The sequence below is a fragment of the Neomonachus schauinslandi genome, chromosome 3, assembly GCF_002201575.2.
Source record: "Neomonachus schauinslandi chromosome 3, ASM220157v2, whole genome shotgun sequence".
In the NCBI taxonomy this organism is placed as follows: Eukaryota; Metazoa; Chordata; class Mammalia; order Carnivora; family Phocidae; genus Neomonachus; species Neomonachus schauinslandi.
Window position 1 is genome coordinate 39,384,220 of NC_058405.1, and position 20,284 is coordinate 39,404,503.

The 20,284-nt window shown below is 35.4% G+C and overlaps 1 protein-coding gene across 1 annotated transcript in view; it reads left to right on the forward strand.

Annotated features, from left to right (window-relative positions):
* PCDH9 (protocadherin 9) overlaps positions 1–20,284 on the forward strand; it is a 931,358-nt gene that overhangs the window by 584,078 nt on the left and 326,996 nt on the right. Inside the window, exon 4 of the mRNA XM_021697858.1 lies at positions 4,467–4,668. Coding sequence (XP_021553533.1) covers positions 4,467–4,668 — 202 coding nt within the window. The remainder of the gene's footprint in view (positions 1–4,466; positions 4,669–20,284) is intronic.

Consider the following 20,284-nt stretch of genomic DNA (forward strand, 5'->3'; position numbering starts at 1 on the left):
AGACTTTTTCTGTTCCCGATGAAGGGGAATACGTAAATATTAGGATGTGTTTTACTATTGCCAAGATAATCCAGACAAATTTTAGTGTGGTCAAAATAATGACATTTTAAAATACCCTATTCCGTGACCAGACAATACCACTTTAAACAGTGTACCCATAGTCAGATCTTAGCTTATACATATTCACACACAAAAACACATTAACAAAATGTAATTCAACTAAGTAAAATCTTTACTAACCTGATTTTTGCACTTACCAATAGATTATATTTTCAATATCAAGAAACATTAATAAAATGTTAAGTACTGTGATTTGTTCAATTGTGTGATGTATAATTTATTAATTAAATACCTGTTAGTTTAGGCATGTCACTCATTTCTACCTTTTTGCTCTTTTATGCAAAGACCCAGTGAACTTGATTATGAAATCTTTGCACATGGCAACCCCTGGAGGTTAGTGGGACTGGGATTGTAGACTTGAATGTGAGTCATCCATTGGTGAATTATATTCTGTACCAGTAAAAAACACACAAAAGAAGCATTCAAGCAATGATTGAGATTTCTTAGGTGACTCAGAGTTCTTTTAGTGACTCTTGAAGAACAGCGCCCAATACAGGAACATGTCTATCTTCCCTGAGCTTCTTGAATTTTCCCTCTCTTTCCTTTCTACTAACCTGCAGGAAAAAATACTGTAAGAGTGTTTGGTGATGTTTCTTAAATTAAGCCAGTGTGGCATCTCCCGACTTGCAGCATCCTGAACCCATATTTGTATGCATGGCTTTTATGCTTGTGTAGAGTACAGAATTTCTGATGAAAGTTTCGCATGGTTAGAATTCATATCAGCAGCCCTGAGATAAAATAACATGAAGCAGGTAGTTACTGGTTCCCATCTTATTCCTTCTCAGGGCAGCCAGGGACCTAGAGCTAACTTGTTAGTGATAAATCAGATAAACAAATGTGACAGTCAAACCGTTAACAAGGCATAGCCAATAATAATAATAATGTTTACCATGGGAGAAAATGGAATGGGTAAGAGAGAGATTTTAGGAAAACAAAAATGCAAAGGCTGTGGAAAGTCTGAAGTAGTCTCATGATAACATATGTTGTCCCGATTCAGTCAGGCAGGGCTTGACTGTATTTATAAAACAAATTGGGTATATTTCCATGGGGATAACCCAGAAGCAACATTCCCAGAGGCAGTAAGAAAGCTTATCCCTCTTTCTCTCTTCAAATATGCAAACAACTATAGGTTTCTTGAAAGGATAATGGGAAAACCTTCACTTTCTCAGAGGAGAAATCATGTATTCTAAATTGTCCATCTTCATCTGCTGCTCCCACCAAAAACAGCTTCCCCTCAGAAAGGCTCTGAGCTGACATGATCTACAGGCACTTTGGGAGACAGGCCAAGACTATGGGGTCCGGCAGTTCTCTTACAAAAGAATAATACTTTTTTTTTTCCCCCGGTATGAAGGAATCACATCTTTTTTTTTTTTAATTTTATTTATTTGAGAGAGAGTGAGAGTGAGAGAGATCACCGAGGGAGAGGGAGAAGCAGGCTCCCTGTGGAGCAGGACCCTGAGATCATGACCTGAGCTGAAGGCAGATGCTTAAAGGACTGAGCCACCCAGGTGGCCCAGGAATCACATCCTTAAAAGTAGCTAAACATAGATAGCCCCGGAGGATAAAAGAGGATATGTAGCTATAAATTTCAAGAATGATAACTACCTTTTATTGAGTACTACTATATGTCAAATTTTATATACCAACAACGCTTCTTATTTTATCTGCTTGAGCCTTACAACACTTCTCTGGTGGAGCCACTATCTTCTCCATTTTACAAAGCCAGGGACTCACTCAAAAGAGATAAAGTCAATTGCCCTGGGCCAGTCTCTGCAGAGCAAGGGCTCCTAGCCAAGAGGTCTGGTTCGGGCTTCCTCACCTGGTGTTCTTCTGTAACATCTGAACAAGTCTGTTGAATCCTTGCTGACACCTCCAACTTCTGTTTCTTAACACTTCATGGATCCTCGTTTTCCTGCATTTCAATTTCTTAGAATTCTTTCCTTATATCTACCTTGATATTTCAGACTTGCATCAGCCATTACAATGATAAATTAAAGATGGATTTGCTTGATCAATTTGCTTCATACCATAGTATCCGTGTTCCAGATCTTAGTCCGTATGCCCCACCACCCCAACCTCCTATTAGACTGATAAACTGTGCACAGTTTTGCCACTTAAAACTTAAACATCTTTGAGTCAAATTAATTAGGAAATAGTTCCATAAACCACCATAGTTAAAGCATTGTACCACTCTAATTTATACTGTCTTACTGCAAATAAATTACATCAGATTTCTATCTTTGCTTATTCTCACTTATAAAGTGGTAAGGGAATATCATAGTATAATATGTGTGAGATTGAATCTAATTAGTTGTATTTGAAACAATTTTGAAAAAAATAGTTGTCTTATTCTCTGTGAAATCATAGTGCCAGGCTATGTACCAGTAGGTGCTCAATGAATGCTAGTTCTAATGGCCGTTCTGTGAGAACTGCTGGGTTCAAGTGTTACTGGGGCTGCAGATTCACAGTTCTTAGGAGAAAAAAAATATAGTAATTAAAGCAATATTAATTATGCTTAGAAGAATCATAGATGCAAATTTTCCTTTTTTCTTCTATCTTTGGAACGCATACTTTATAATGGCTTATGGGCCTCTGGAAATGATTTATAAAGGCTGAAGAATAATCTGTCCCATTTTCTTTCTCTTGTAATTGACTTCTTTTTCACTCACCTGCATTAAAACTAAGAGGTATTCCTCCAGAGATAATACCAAAGATACTTTAATCACCGAAACTTCAGACTTTTTAAGTGGGCGAGTCACTTTAAAAGCTATGTTTGACTGTCATGTATAATGGGCAGCCTGGTCACGGATAATAATGCTGTGTTTATCACAAAAGGATACTGATGAAACAAGGGCATATTGAAACAGACACAGAAACAAAAAATAGTTATATTACTGGTTTTCTCTAACATGAGAGAGGAAGCGCTGTAGTAAATAAAAATGGTAGCATTTTCCTTTCTATACAAGGAGAAATACATTTCAGGTATTAATGTTCAAGTTTGGCTTGCATATTGTGGAGCACTCACCTAGGCACGTTTCAAAATCTATCGAGGGGAGAATGAGATAGTTGTGCATGAAGGTGAAGTGTGCTACAATAGACTCAATTAGCACCATTTATGATTATCGTTTATGGGATGTCGGCATCAGTTCATTAAAAATGTACTGAACTATCAAATCATTTCACACAGGTCATTGAACAGCAATAAAGTGGTATCAGCTCTTCTCCATTATGACTCTGAGCTGGATTTGAACCAGTGACTCATGGGAAATAGGCTATGTTCTATTGTTGTCGATAAAAATGCATTTATGGTGTGGCAGTATATCTATCTATAGCATTTTGTGTCTAACTGCATTATTTTTTTCTTTGGAATGGATACAATCTATAAATTGCCCCTCGGCAAAACACACAAGTTTTAGGTATTATAAAGTGATTATACATTATGCATTTATATTTTATATACTTTATTATTTATATATTCATAATTTTGTTAAATATGAGTAAAAGTGGTCACATGTGACAAGATATTGAAAGGTCTTTTGACTGTTAAAGCCGAATGAAAATTAGATGCAGTCAGACATACAGCACAAATTTACTACTCTCATATAATTCCATAAGTCATAAATCTCCACCCCACACAGCTGTAAATATTCTCATATCTCATGGATTACATCAGCTAAAAGAACATTTACCAAGAGTACTAAGCAGCAATCTGTGCTGAAATGCATACTTTTATTTTATTGAAACACTAAAATTTATTGAAGTACACATACACATATTTTAGATCACTTCTAATAGTGACATTGTACAAATAGATGCCAAAATAATACTCCAAACATCTTTCTGCTGGGATGTTCTATAACCAATGACTGGTAGTAATATCTGAGCCAGTGGGCAATGAGTTCTTTGCAAAAAGCACCTTAAAATCATTAAGTAAACAAAATGCCTGTTCATTCAAAAGAAATGGAATGTCACATTATCTATGTATTTATTCAGATCTATGGAACAAATATTTGCATATTTCTGCTTATTTCAAGTTTTTTCTTTAAACCGCTGACAACTAGTATATTCTTATTTGCCTTTCTTGCTATAATTTTCAACGGTTTACCATTAGTGTCTTTTTTGTTCTTCAATTAAACAAGACTGAATTTCCTTCTTGTATTTTTGCAAGTTAGACATGATACAGTAAATAGCAAATGATAAATTTCGTTCCTAGCTTTGTTCCAAGTTTTGTCTGTTTTGCTTTTACATTGTATCACGTGTTGTAAGTTGTTTTGATGTTGCATTCCGCCGTGCCCTTTTAATCTGGGAGGAGTGTTAATCGCCCTGTCCTGTGATCTTCTTTGTAGTCGCAGCGCCGCGTTACGTTTCACCTCCCCGATGGCTCCCAGGAAAGCTGCAGTGACAGTGGTCTAGGAGACCACGAGCCGGTGGGTAGTGGCACCCTGATCTCACACCCTCTTCCTCTGGTTCAGCCACAGGACGAATTCTACGACCAGGCCTCTCCGGACAAGAGGACCGAAGCAGATGGCAACTCTGACCCCAACTCTGGTGAGTCCCCTTAAGAACTGTGACCACTGGGAGTTCTGGTTTTCTGTTGTGTGCACTTGAGTTCTAACAGTGATTTGGGGGAGCAAGTAAATGGACATTCGGTTGGTTTTTGCTGGCTTTCTTGTTGCCGTATTCAAAATATCATCAAGTCTACTGTGCTTGTTGTTCCGTGGAATGATGTTCTCCAATGAAGACTTAAAAAAAAAAAAAGATAAAGTAGTTGATTAAAATAAGTGTGAAGAGGGGTGATAGTGATTTTGGGGTTTTACTTTCTTTGTCTGTTTCAATTTTGGATATGTTACCAATGCATTGAACAAGTGGAATGAGTGAGATAGAATTAGCAAAAAAATCTTTATTCTACACAGATCTACACCCCACCTTAGAAATCATTGCCCGTTCAAAGTAAGCCCTGTGAGGGTACTTCTTTCTTTGCCTTTGGAGGAAATTTTGGGCAAGGACTATACCTTTTCTGATGTTGCTATTACTTTTTTTTTTTAAATCCCTGATGAGTTCACTTTTATTAAAATGTTAAAAATCTAATTCAATAATTATGTCCTGTCCAGAGTAATGACCATGATTTCTACTTGATTTAAATTCAAACTGTTTTCTAACTCATCTTGAACCTGCATCAAACTGGTCACCTACAGTGAGAAATGGGGATAGGGTGAGGTTTCCCTAATTTTCTAAACTACTTCTCTTATACTGCTGTAGACATTAAGGTGCCTCTGGCAATTCTGTCGTTGAACTAAAAGACCAAGAGGAGGTAAAAAGCACAGAAAGGCTTTCTTAACTCATCCTGTTGTGAAAATCCAGAATTGGTGTTCTCTGACTTCCAGGATTTTAAGCTGCCTTTGTTTCCAGGGCTGTGGTGGGGGATCTTTTGTATGTATTACCCCTCCTCTCCCTGAAGCTGGCATCCATTTCTGCAGGTTTCTCTGATAAATGACTTTCTTCTCATTGGCATATCTAGTTACATTGGCATCTTCTTTCTGCTGAGGTTTCTCCCTACTCCAGCCAATCTTTTAGGAAGATTTAAGTAGATTGCACACCAGCTCTGCTTCTTGACCTTTCTTTCATGTTCTGTATCTTCGGCTCATAAGGAAAACATCTTTTTACTTCACATATCCAGAAGGGCAGGCCATATGCAAAGAGGAGACTTCTCATTACACAGCATTTGGGAGAGCGGGCCCACTGTCCTCCTTAGATTTCTTGGTTTTGATTAGTCTAAGCACCACTGAATGTAAGTGGTTCCACTGAATTATGCTTTCCTGGATTTGTGTGAAGAGGTCAGGTGGGTAGGAGAGCTTTTTTCTAAACTGGTTTCCAGGTTTCCAACTTCCCCCTCTTCAGTTTTAAAACATCTCTTGTTGTCATTAAGCTGAGAGTATGAAACCGGTTCTTGGCCTCCTCTTCCCCATATGGGAATGGTTGGATTCTCTTGTCTTTGGGCTTCAGCTAAAACCAAGACAGAAAGACTCCCATTTTAAGAAAATAGTTTTAGGTCTTGTCTATACAGTTCACCAGAGTTGTTGTTGTTGTTTGTTTGTTTTTTACAGAAGTAAAAGGAAAAAAGGGGGGAAAAGTACACAGAAGTATGGTTAACCTAAGTTGCCTTAGGCCAGAACTTTATCCAAAATATGTAGCTACCCCCCCATGCCTTCTTAGTCCAGGGCAGTAGCACTGAGTGAGCTGCCAAATGGGAGAAGTTAGAAGAGATTCTAAAGCCAAAAATAAAAGACCCTTTTGAAATAGCTTCAAGAGGTCCCCAGAGTTTTTACCAATCTAATCACACGGAAAAAGAGCCCCAAGGGATGACACACCCTTGCACACTCAACATTCAACCCAACACAGTGACTTCACCCATGAGAATCATGGTCAATAAAATGTGTTAAATTTCTCCTTGGTGGAGACAACATCCTTATTCATCATTAAGAAAGAAGGAAAATAGGCAGATAAGGAAAGGAGGCACCCTGAGGGGCCCTGGAGGCCAACTATACTTTTGACATTTAACAGGACTTAAAATTTTAACCTCCTCTGTCAATGTCTAGGGCAGAATTAATTAGAATAGCCTAGAAATATTAAGAGATTCATAGTTAAATGGTAATTCATATTAGGATAGTATTATGATATATTATTTTAAGATTCCACAGTCACATTTTTGTAATTAACTTTGAGGAATTTGTGAAGTGAGGTATAGCATAATTGACGCAGTATTCTTCACTAGTAATAATCTTGCTATTCAGACCAAGACTGTGTCCTTTGTCTTCATTGGGGTTTTCTGTCTGTGGTGTGATAATTCTTTTTTTTTTTTGAAAGATTTTATTTTATTTATTTGACAGAGAGAGAGAGAGACAGCTAGAGAGGGAACACAAGCAGGGGGAGTGGGAGAGGGAGAAGCAGGCTCCCGGCCAAGCAGAGAGCCCGATGTGGGGCTCGATCCCAGGACCCTGGGATCACGACCTGAGCCGAAGGCAGACGCTTAACCATCTGAGCCACCCAGGCGCCCCTGTGGTGTGATAATTCTTGAAGAGCCAAGATTTTATAGTTACCATGCTATGTCCATATAAATCATGAATGTCAGTATTACCTGTACAATTATTAAGTATCGAATCTGTATGGGTTCCTATTTTTTAAAATATTATGCTTCTCAATAAAAAATCTTTAAAGATTAGTAGTAATTCCATAGTAACATTTTCATTATACTTTTTAAAAAGAAATTAATAAAAAGAATATCTTATGGGGGAGTTTTTGGAAACATTAGGCTTTATTATAGGGTCTTGCTTCTACACACACACACACACACACACACAGTGGCATTGATCTACAATATTCTTCTTTACTTCCAAACTTCTGGGTTGTTGGCCTCATAACTTTTATATTTTATCAAACGTATGAATTTTGAAAAAAAAATTAGGAAAGCATGAAGGTTTTTACATGCAATCCCAAAAATAAAGTTTGTAAATTATGCTATAATTGAAGGTTTTTATAAATAATATTATGTAAAATCTACGTAGTCTTTATTGTATCAGATGTGACTCATGCCAATGATTTAGATGTGCTGGACATACAACTTTTTTTTTTCTTTCATTTAAAAAAAAAAAAAAAACTTGAATCCCCATTTCCCTAGTGTGACAGAAACTTCACTTTTCTCCCCTCTCAATTTTATATGGTCTACATCATGCCAAAAAGAATTGAAATATTCTGGTCCCTTGGTCATCTGCCCACTTACATGTCCACTGAGATGCCCCTTGTTTGATTGGGTCCACATGTGTCTCAAATGATACTGCCTTCAACCCAGCCCTCCTGGCCCCTTCATAACTACTATCATTGCCTTCATGCAAATGAAGGTGGGCAAAGGAGTTTGTGCAGGCTCACTCCGTGGTGCCTAGATGCATGGTGAGTTTATCACTCTAGGATCTTCCTGCTTCCCTGGACTCTGCCATGGAATCTAGCCTCAGGACTCTGTAATCCCAATCCACTAGGTTTCTCTTGAGGTCTGCCCAACAAGCACCAAGTAGAGTCTCTCCCCTCCATTTCTATTTCTTTCATCCCTTTCCTTCCCAGCAGGGCTGAGTAAATGCTTTTAATATCTGGAGTTGGAGATCCCCACTGTATTTCTTGATAGTTTTTCACAAAGACATAATTCCTCCAACTTTTTTTTTCTTTTCCTTTTTTTCTCTAGTAGCAATTGAAAAAATAATCAGCGTGGCAGGTTTAGAACTTCGAAAAATAACAGAATGCCTTTTACCATTCTCTACCCTGTCTCATCCTCATCCTTGCAATGAATTTAAAGCCAATACCTGTTTGAAAAGGCTGGAGTAGGTAAAGGGATATATACAAGCAGAAAATATATATATATATTAATACTTCAAAATTATTTTCATAAATAATTGTGTAAAATGATATTTGTGTTTATCGCTAAAATAATTACAGAGCATGCTGTTAAATTATATGGTGAGTGAATATAAAAGTGACAAACATAAGAAATTATTCCTTTTTAATGAAGTAGTTTTAAAAAACTTATGATGAAGAACTTCAACCCATTAGTCATTGATTACCACATGAAATCCAGTTCTCATAGGAAATCCAAGATATATACTTGCATAGTATATTAATTTATAAAATGAACTGGTGCCCTAGAAACTTCTAGTGATGACCAGTAAGTTTGTTTATTTTTTCAGTATCATAAAAAATTTTTAAGACAATTGTGGACATATGAGTATGTGTTGGGTTTTAAATGATATTAAGAATTACTTATTTTGTTAGATGTGATAATGGTATTGTAGTTTTATTAAGAGAAAACGCTTTACTGGTAGTGATGGATTTTGAAGAATTTATAGAAACAACAATATAAAGTCTGGAATTTGTTTTAATGATACTCCAGCAAAATACTAATAATGATGATAATGGTGATAGTAATGATGGGAATAAATTAAACAATGAAATGTTAGTGGTTGTTGAGGTTGGATAATGGATATATAGAGCCTTATTATACTGTTGTTCCTATTTTTTTTTTAAGATTTTTATTTATTTGACAGAGACACAGCAAGAGAGGGAACACAAGCAAGGGGGAGTGGGAGAGGGAGAAGCAGGCTCCCCGCCGAGCAGGGAGCCCGATGTGGGGCACCATCCCAGGACCCTGGGATCACGACCTGAGCCGAAGGCAGACGCTCAACGACTGAGCCACCCAGGCGCCCCCTGTTGTTCCTATTTTTTCATATGTTTTAAAATTCTCAAAATGCAAAGTTTATTTTAAGTATATAGTGGGAGACTGATATAAAACTCAGAACCAATATATGAAATATCCAAGTTCTCCCTTTTTCTATTAATTGTTTTTAACCAAAGATGTGGTTTATTATACAAAAGTATAGCCAGATGGTTGTGTATATAGCAAGCATATTTTATACATTGAAGTATATTTCAAATGGTGAAATTGCAATTAAACAGAGATTTTCAGTAATTACATTTGTATTTGGAAGACTAGAATGTAAATTGGCACTTGCCTCCATTAAAGACCTTTTGAGTAAAATAAAGTCTTTGAAAAGTTCTCTTTAGAATTTAGCAATAAAATCATTCAGCGGAAACCTCAGCCCTTCTCTGTTTGTATGACACCCAGGGGGAGTTTAAGGACAGGACATGACAAGTATCCTTTGGCAACCAAATAGATGGTGTCTCTATATTCTAAGCACATCTGAGTCTTAGAGCATACTTAGTCAGCTACCCCGCAAATAATATACTCACATGCAAAATGTCTTGTACTGAGTTTTGTCACCTTTTCCGCATATAGAGACTTAGACTATTCTCAAATAGCAGGGTAAATCATATTTCTTTAAGAAGTTAGCTCATTATTGTGATCATACACTCCATGTATAATTCAATAAAATCATTACTTCTAAGAAGATACTAAGGGGCATTTTCAGTAGAAGTTTGCTATTTTTAACAACTGTAACTAGACCAATGAAAGAATTTCACTAACTTAAAAGCAAATAAAAACAATAATGTGATCAGATCAGGAACAGCTTATTACCACTAATTCAGAATTAAGGCTTAATCTTGTACCATTGAGAATCATGAATAGAGTTATTTTTATATCTGGCATTTCTTTTAAATGTCATTTTAAAGGATTTTCTGCTTTAATCATGTGCAAAATTGCAGATTATATTTATTTTTTTAAGCCCTGTCTGTTCCTATGCTTCTGCCTCTACCTGGACTGTATGTGAATCAGTTCGTGAACTTCTCACTAAGGATAATTTTGATACCTGAGGATATGTATGGGTAATATTTATTCAGGTCTGCTTATGAGTCAGGAATGCTAGTAAATGTTTTAATGTATTGTTTATGATCCCACACCAATATTACAAGTTAGATAGTACTATAAGTCAACTGAATTTCAGAAAATTTCAGTTATTTGTCTGAAACTACCTAACAGGTAGGTGAGGTAGACTATGAACTTAGGAGTGCCTGACTCCAGAGCTTTTGCTCTTACTATTCAGAGAAACCACCTTCACTATACATATGTTTTACAGCAGAGTCATCGTTGGCATTGGGTTTGAAATTCTAGGGCACTAATATTATATATATGTATTACATGTACTGTATGTATACATATGTATGTGTATATGTATACAGGTATATATATCTTCCAGCTGCCCTAAGCACCTCCTTCTGGGGCACCTGGGTGGCTCAGTTGGTTAAGTGTCCGACTCTTGATTTCCCCTCAGGTCATGATCTCAGGGTCATGAGATCAAGCCCCGCATCAGGCTCTGCTCTGGCTGTGGAGCCTACTTAAGATTCTCTCCCTCTGCCCCTCCCATCCCCTGGAGGGGAAAAAAAAAGCTCCTTCTCAGGCTGTTGGAGAAAACTCTCTATGCTTCTGGGCGGACTTTAGGGATCTGGTTCACATGGAAGTGGGCTCACCTTTCAGCTCTCATAGCAGAGTTCTTATCAACACTAATCTTATTTTTTAAGAGAAAATTTGGGAAATTGAATCTTAAGATGAGTTGGTTGAGTGGTCCACTAGTGAGGTGAACAACTTGTGGGAGATCTGTTCCTGCAGTTTTGTTTTTTGTGTGTTTTTTTTTGGCTTTGGGTTACTGGCAATTTCATCCTTAGTAGGACCCTGCAGACCATACAGTATAAAACATTTGTATACAGAGGCATTAAAGGGAAGGCTTTGCCTATAGTTACATAGTTTGTGAGTCAAGAATAAAACTCACAAATTCCACCTCTTGCTTAGTGCTCTTTTCAGTGGAATAATTTTTCCTTTTCATGACACTTACACCTTTTCTTCTTCTTTTTTTTTTCTCACACCTTTTCCTCAAAGAAAACCTGTATGATTTTTTGATTAACAATTGTCTCCCCCATGATCAGTAAGGACTATTTGCTCCCCTTTCTATTCTCTGTGCATGACAGCACCTGGCACAGAGGAGACCAGCAATGTGTGTTTGTGACCGAATGGATAAATCAATATTTCAAAAACTCATGAAACACAATCAGACAGATTAGAAGTGTTCTATCAAGATAAAAATGAAGAAAAAACAAAAGCTACAGAGAAGTGCACCATGTTAACTGTAGCTATCTTCAGTTTGGAACATTGACTTCTTTTTAATTGTCTCTATTTTCCACAACTTTAATAATGTATTCAAAATTATATTTTCATTTGGTGTGAGGTGACATAAATGGAAAGCACCTGATAGCTGAGAAAAAAATTCATTCTTAATACTACAAAATTTACATTAAAATACTCTTCCTGTCAGTTGTACATGCTAAGAAATATTGAGAATTTAAAATATCTGGGCATGAGAGACAGACTGTCATTTTGGGAAGAAAAAATAAACAAGTTAATTAAATAAAAAAGACTTTGAAAGATTCAGAAAAAATATATAAATCCAAATTTCAATCCTAGGAATTTGTCCTAATACTAACCTGCAGGAAAAAACAATCATTAACCATAATTTGCTTTGAGAATTAAACAGGAATTTGATTTTTTGGCACAGTATTGTATTAAATAATTTTATGAACTGTGCTTATAATTTTTCTAAGTAGCCTGGGTTGAGCTAATTATACAGACTCAAAGAAAATTGCTCAGAAGTTTTATATTGTCACTTGCTGTGTTCATTTCCCCATGGAATTTTTGTAATCAGTTAATGGTGAACCTACAATACTGGACCCTGAGTTAATGAATGTAGAGTTTCTTAGAGAATAGTATAGAGAAAGAGAAGTCAATCCTACTGTGATTTCAGTTTAAAGGGGGAAAAAGGTACCAAAAACCCAGCAACTAAAATAATAATAATAATAATAATAATAATAATAATAATAATAATAATAATTTGATTACCCTTTTTATCCTGGGAGACTTTAATTTTTTTTGCTTTATTAAATATATTTTTCTAAATCTAACTTCAAAACTTATCTATTGTTATCTATTTTCACCTCAAAATCAGAGAGGGCAGAAAGGTTTCTGGAATAGAATCTTCTAGATTATAAACCAAATATTTATCTCCACATCTCCCCTCTATCTACCTACTATCTGTGTTCTGTTGCTAATAATAACACTTAGTGCCTTATAGCAGCACACATTCATAAACTCACAGTATCTTTAAGAGTCTGAACATGGTTTGGCTCTGTTCTCTGTGTAGGGTCTCAAAAGCCGGCAATCAAGATGTCAGCCAGGTTACATTCTCATCTGCAGGCAAACCGTGGAAGAATTTACTAAGATTTTTCATACCGTTAGCAGAATTTATTTCCTTGCATTTGTTGGACTGAGCACCCCAGCATCTTTCTGGGCATCAGATGGAGACTGCTCTCAGCTCCTAGAGGCCACCCTCAGCTGCTAGCTACACATGCCTCCCAACATATCTACTTACTTCTTTAAAGCCAGTTGTAGAGACAGAGTCTCTAGAGTGAGTTTGTAGCAGCATAACATCTTATACAACTTAACTTAATCACAGAAGTGACATTCTAGCACCATTGCCATATTCTATTGGTTAGAAGCAAGTCTCAGGTCCCACCCACACTCCAGGGAAGGGGATACACATAGTTGTGAGTACCAGGAGGTGGGGACCATGAGGGGCCACCCTAAAGTATGTCTGCCACAATCTATATAAGTCTTGGTCATAACTTCATGTTCAAAAGTTTTTGCTTAAGATCCTTTATTGACTTTTCCATGATTTACTTATTTATTAATTTATCTATTCATTCTGTAAATACTCACGTAGAGGCTGCTGTGGTGCCAAGTACTATGCTAGGTTCTAGGAATAGACATTAAAACCAAGACTTCCGGAGCTTACAAAAACCCTCTGATACCACCCTGGAAGAGCCAGAGTTCTTAATCTAGAGTTCCTTAGTCAGAGGAGAAGAAGCCTATGAGTTGGTTTTTGGGAATCTGTGAAGTACCTGAAATTGTTTTGCAATTTTCTTTTCTATGAGGTATATGCTATGAGCATTTATAAACTGTAAGAAAAAGACCAAAAAAAAAGAAGAAAAAGGAAAAGAAACACTGATTTTTTAGAAGATCCTGGATACCAGTATCTTCTAAATACCAGTGAACTATAATAAATGCTAATAGTAAGTGTATAAAAAAGTGGGTTTTAGCATATAATAAGTCTTAAATAAGTAATCAATAAAGATTCTTTTGATAAAAGTGATACTTTTATTTTTTTTAATTTCTTTTTAGGTAAGTTGTACCTTTTTTTTTATCTTAGAGAGAGAGAGAGAGAGAACATGCACACGTGCAGGAGCAGGGGGAGGGGCAGAGAGAGAGGGAGAGAGAATCTTAAGCAGACTCCATGCTGAGCATGGAGCTCAACGTGGGGCTCGATCCCAGGACCCTGAGATCACGACCTGAGCCAAAACCAAGAGTTGGACGTTCAACCAGCTCCACCACTCAGGTGCCCAGATAAAGTGATACATTCAAGAATTGACATTGGATGAATAGAAATTGTCTAAGTAAATAAAATGTTTGTGCATGGGTGTGTGTGCATGTGTGCTAACACTCTCACCAGTGGGGGTTTCTTGGTGCTATGAAAGGTCATGGTGCTATGAAAGTTGCATGCTTGTGCAAGCAATGAATAGTTTATTATCTTTGGATCACATGCAAATATGATTAGCTCCACTATTTGGTCTTAGATTCCTAACCTCCCAAATGGGACTATTAATAATCTATAAAACTTTGGTCATAAAAGTTACAGTTATTTGATATAGTTATTCACCTAGCACAGAATCTGAAAATAGTAGATACTCAATAAATGGTTGATATTAAATTATTCAAGTATGTGACAATAAATGAAACTGGATTGAGAAATAGGTTGGGCCCAGATTTTGAATGATGGGAAGGATAGGATATGGCAGATAAGGGAAAAGACAGACTTGAGGGGCTTTTCAAGATTTTAGTTTGTGAGACATTGGAGAATTATGCAATTAAGTCAATTAGAAAATATAAGAGAAAAACTCAGATTAGGAATTAATTTTTTCTTTAATTATAAAGTTTGAGCTGCTGGACAAGATAATCTAAGAGGTAGGAATAAAATTCTGCATTGGAAATTGGAAACCAACAAAATAGAAGGTGAATGAAATTCTTTGAGCAAATATGATTATGAGGAAAGAGAAGAAACCCAAAAAGGAATCATGACAAACCTTAACATTTAAGGCAGGCAAAGGTGAAGGTGGAGTGGAGTAAAGATATTCAAAAGCCTGGGGAGAAAGTACATAGTTAATGATATTTTTGGGAAGGCAATGTGGAATTGTTATTAAGAACAAGGACTGTGGAATCAAAATAATCTATGACCTAACTCACTGACCTTGGGGCCACAGGGCTTTTGGCATTTAACACAGGCTCAGTTTACAGGTATCATTATATTTTATTGTGATTATCAATAGATAGTGAAAAAGTGTAGAACAAACTAAATATGTATCTGATTATTTAGCAAAGTTTCCTATCAAGTTTTAAAAATTACCATAGTGAATTCTGAAATGCAAAATTGTTACACATTTAAAGAAAGAAATAAAATTCTTAAAAAAACCCAAAAACATTAGTGTCAGATTCTAAAAACTTTATGCTTTGAATTCTTTTCATGTGACTTTTTCATATTTATCATATCTGATGGGTGATCTCAAAACATCACTATTTGCTAAAGATTGATAAAAATTATATAGTAAAGCGTACTTATGCTCCAATATCTGCATTTTTTTACTTTAAAATGCTTATGTTCACTTTATTATTTTAAAGTATTTATTATTAATTATTCACAATACATTTTTTGTTTTATTACCATTTTTTAAAAATAGGTACAATGAAATGACTTTAAAATATTACCTAATGTAGTTAAAAGATGGCTGTAAAATAGGCAAGGACATGAGCTTTCTCTGCTGGAAAGTTTGAGATCTCATCAATTTAAAGTATGACTTTAATTCCCCAATATAATTAGCTTTGAGTACTCATTTATTATAAATACTTAAAAGTTTTCAGTAATATTTTTTTGCATTTGAGCTAGTAAACCAGGTCACAAAGTGTTTAGTATTATAATAGAAAAAATCTGTAGTAACAATATGCCTCCTAGTGTAAAGTAAGGGTAATGTCAACTTTCATTGGTGTGGGGATGGAATTACATCTCCATAGCATACAGCTTATCTCCAATAAGGAGAAATGGCAGTACTTAACCCTGGATGTGTGGTATGCCCTAGAGGTGAAATAACTATTATTTGTATGTCTGTGTATATAATAATTTGAGAGTGGTAGAAGTGATAGATAGAGATAAGCAAATCAGTAGTCGTATCTAAAAATAAGAAGCTTACTGATTTCATTAACTCTTAGAAGCATAAAATTGTTTTTATTTTTTAAGCTCAAAATAAAACCATCTCAGAAAACATGGAAATAATTACTAACTATAAAGGACATATACTCATAAAATCAAACTAGTATCTTATTTCATCTTTTTTTTTACCCATCCAGAGATTTAATTTTTTTTTACATTTTTATTTTATTATGTTCTGTTAATCACCATACATTACATCATTAGTTTTTGATGTAGTGTTCCATGATTCATTGTTTGCGTATAACACCCAGTGCTCCATTCAGTACGTGCCCTCTTTAATACCCATCAAATCATACAAATAAATAAAGAAATTGTCCATGAAGTTCTAAAAAAATTTGAAATTTTTGACAAAATTATGAATGTTTGTCTGGAATGTCCCCAGTTTACCTTAACACTATTTTGACACACATTTCTTCCAGTGGAATTATTCTGATTAGTGTGACTAACAAATACATATATGCCCAGATTTTAATTACCCTAACCCTAAAGTAAGTTTGCCAAATAAAATATAGGATGACCAGTTAAATTTGAATTTCATATAGGGCGCCTGGGTGGCTCAGTTGGTTAAGCGACTGCCTTCGGCTCAGGTCATGATCCTGGAGTCCCGGGATCGAGTCCCGCATCGGGCTCCCTGCTCAGCAGGGAGTCTGCTTCTCCCTCTGGCCCTCCTCCCTCTCATGCTCTCTGTATCTCATTCTCTCTCTCTCAAATAAATAAATAAATAAAAATCTTTAAAAAAAAAAAAAATTTGAATTTCATATAAACAATGACATTGGGGGGGGGTCTGTGTATGTCCCAAATACAGCAATATTGCAATGTACCTTGTATTATTTAGGACTTACATAGACTAAAAAATATTTATTTATCTGATATTTAAATTTAATTTTTTTTTATTTTTTCTAAATCTGGTGACTTTACCCTAATGATACACTATTTTAGTAAAATGGCTTTAAATGAATTAAATCATATAATTCAAATATTATGAGGATATCCCTGCTGTATATTTAATTGTAAATAAATTTCAGAGCAGTGATTAGTTGACCTTATATTAGAATTAGACATGTAACACTGCCCCATGTAAAAACATTATTTCTTTAGTTAAAAAAAACAAAACAAAACACATCAGTTTGTGGTATAGTTATTTCTTGTCCAGAAAATAATCATATGTCAACATTAGAAGTTCAGCTTGTACTTAGATTCAACACTAAAAATGCATTGTTCAATCATTGAATGATGATTTCTATGTTGGTCTTTCACTGTTGTTGCAAACAGAAATTCTGGTTAAAGTTTTTAATTCATGATTGTTTTGTTTGTTGTTTCTTTTGATACATATTTTACGATTATTTATGTTTTCATTGGCTTTTACATGCTTTTTTTTTTTCTTTCAGTATCTAATCTATAGATTTTAGGATCTTACCACTTTCAGGAGAGAACTTTGTCAACATGGGAGGAGGAGGTGGAGAGAGAGGGAGAAGGGGAGAGACAGTGTTTAATTTGTTTCTGGAATTTTAAGTCTTTGCTTACATATCCTAGAAAATATATCCATCTAGAAAACACAAAATACTTTTTAAAGACCTTAAAAGAAAGACACTGAGGGGAAATGTGTTGTACTGGTCAATTGCTGTGGAGCTAGAAGACTGAGCACAAACCAGGCCAGCCAAAACACCTTGGCAGGTTACTCTGCCCCAGTGACACCTGTCACATGGGATGAGCACCACACTACTTCCCTATAGACTTACTGCATAGATTGCAATGGGTTAACACATGTAATTCACTTAGAATAGTTCTAGCTTCATGGTAAGTTTTCAATTATGTTAGTGTCAGTATAACAATTGAAGTCAAACTTAAATAGTTATGTAAGCAAACTCTTTGGCTTCAACTCTGTCCTCACAGCTAATACACAAGAAAAGAACCATGAGACCCATCTTCCCTAAATTCCAATTTCTTGCTGACCAGTTGAGGAAAAATAGGTATTTTTTTTTTTTTTTTAGTGTATTGTGAATCATCAATATAATGTCTTAGCTCTGCATTTTCACATATATAGAAAATTTTGTGTTTAAAAATTGTGATTTAACACATTTGAAATGTTACATAGATTTAATAAAAAAGAGAGAGAGAGAGAGAGAGAGAGCTTTTGAATAATAACATGGAGGAATTTGGCATTTCTATAAGATCAACCCAAGCATCTACAAATAGATTTAACTGGTAAACAGTTATATATGAGGAATATTAATGAAAATCTTATGATATTCCAGAATCCTTATCTTTACTTGAATTTGGGACCTTTACTAGATTTATTTCTAATTGGCCAGAAAACTCTTTATTTCTTTGCAATTAGTAATAACCTAATTCTTGTCAGTTCTGCAAACAGGCAATATACTGTACTTTGGGCAAATTTACCATTTAATCTCTGCAAATCAACAGTGCAGTTAAAAATAACATAATAACAATTTCAATTTAAATGCTCATTGGAAGGAAGGAATTAAACCATAAACTTCCTAAAGTACAGGCACTAGTTTCATTGATTTTTTTTTCATGATTTGTGTTTTGATATGAACAGCTATTTTATCATTCCTCAGTGTTCAGATGAAAAATGCTTTCACACTGGCATAAAATAAGAAAATTTGAACTGGTTTTTAAAATATTCCATGAAAGAAAAAAGAAATTGCTTTAGTTAAGGAAGAGTGTACATTATATTGTATTTTTTTAAGATGCTAAGCACTCTATGACAATTGTGAAGCTGTATCTAGGGGCCAAAAATAGATGCAGGGGCACCACAGAACAACACACTGAGTCTTAAGGAAGATGCCGTCCTGTCATAGGAAGAGTGGTGCCTCATTGGAATATTTTTCTCAAGGCCTCTCTTTATTCAGGAAATATATTTTTTATTTTTTTATTTTTATTTTTTTTTAAGGTTTTATTTATTTGCGAGAGAGAGAATGAGAGACAGAGAGCATGAGGGAGGAGGGTCAGAGGGAGAAGCAGACTCCCTGCCGAGCAGGGAGCCCGATGTGGGACTCGATCCCGGGACTCCAGGATCATGACCTGAGCCGAAGGCAGTCGCCCAACCAACTGAGTCACCCAGGCGCCCCAGGAAATATATTTTTTAAAAGAAGTAAAAAAGGGTTCTTCATTTGGAAAAGGATGTTGAGTTCTGATTTAAGTTCCTTAAGAAATAGCTATAGAATATTTAACAGTAACTCTTTAGTAATCTCTCCTAAGTCAGAACTATTGTGCAGTAGATTATGTTTTAAAAATCAGAAGTGCAGGTATTTTGAGCCAGAAATACCAATACTCCACATACAGTAAAGTCTTGACATAAGTGACAAGCAACATAAGAGAGAAGAGAAATTGGTCTATAGTCTATCAATTTTACATGATGCTAGCACAGTCGGAAGGCTTTTTAGTGCTTTAGTTTGTTTGTTGTTCAAAAAAGGTATTGAGTAGGAAGGTATTTTATGATCTGCAGGGCCCTAGGAACATGTGCTTCGGAATAAGGAAAATTGAAGTTGACATCCGCCCTGTACTTTCTAGTGATGTTGTGAAGTCTCTCTCTTTCTCTCTGTCCCCGTTTCTCTATTTCTCAATCCCATTCTCTCTCCCTTTATCTCTCTTGTTCTTTCAGTCTTGCTCTTTTGCTCTCTGTCCCTTAAGATCATAATGTAACTGTTAAAGTATTAGAAATAATTTCAGCAAAGTGTCCTGAATAAGGTCTGGCAGATGTAATCAGAGCTCAAAAATGTCAGTAATATTGTTATTAGTGAGAAATGCTCTCTCTTTCCACACCTAGTCCTAACAATATGACATTTCTAATCACATTTGAGTTAAATTGAAGAGATAATCTGAGTAAATAAATGAGGAAAAACCTGTGGGATATTTCCATGAATCATGTGCTATGTGCTGGCATTTTTATGAACACAGGGAACTGAATTTTGACTGTTCAGACAACACTATTATCTACTTCATAGTTTAAAAAAAATAATTATAGTTTAATGATTTTTTTTCAAATATAAAATCAGAGGAAAGGCAAGATGCATAATTTGAATAGTTTAGGTGGTTACTGAGTAGTTTTAAAATTCTCAAACGGTCAACTCTTCAAAATAATCTGCCAAATGTATATGGAAAGTATATATTTTCATAAAGAGTTTTTAAAACTGAAAACCCACTGTCTTCTGTTATGCTTATCTTCACACAATAAAAATATATAAATTATTGATTTAAGTCACTCTTAATATATATTTGAATTAGTAATAGTAACCCGTAGTGAAATAAAATTACTGTGGAAGAGATAAGGACAAGATAAA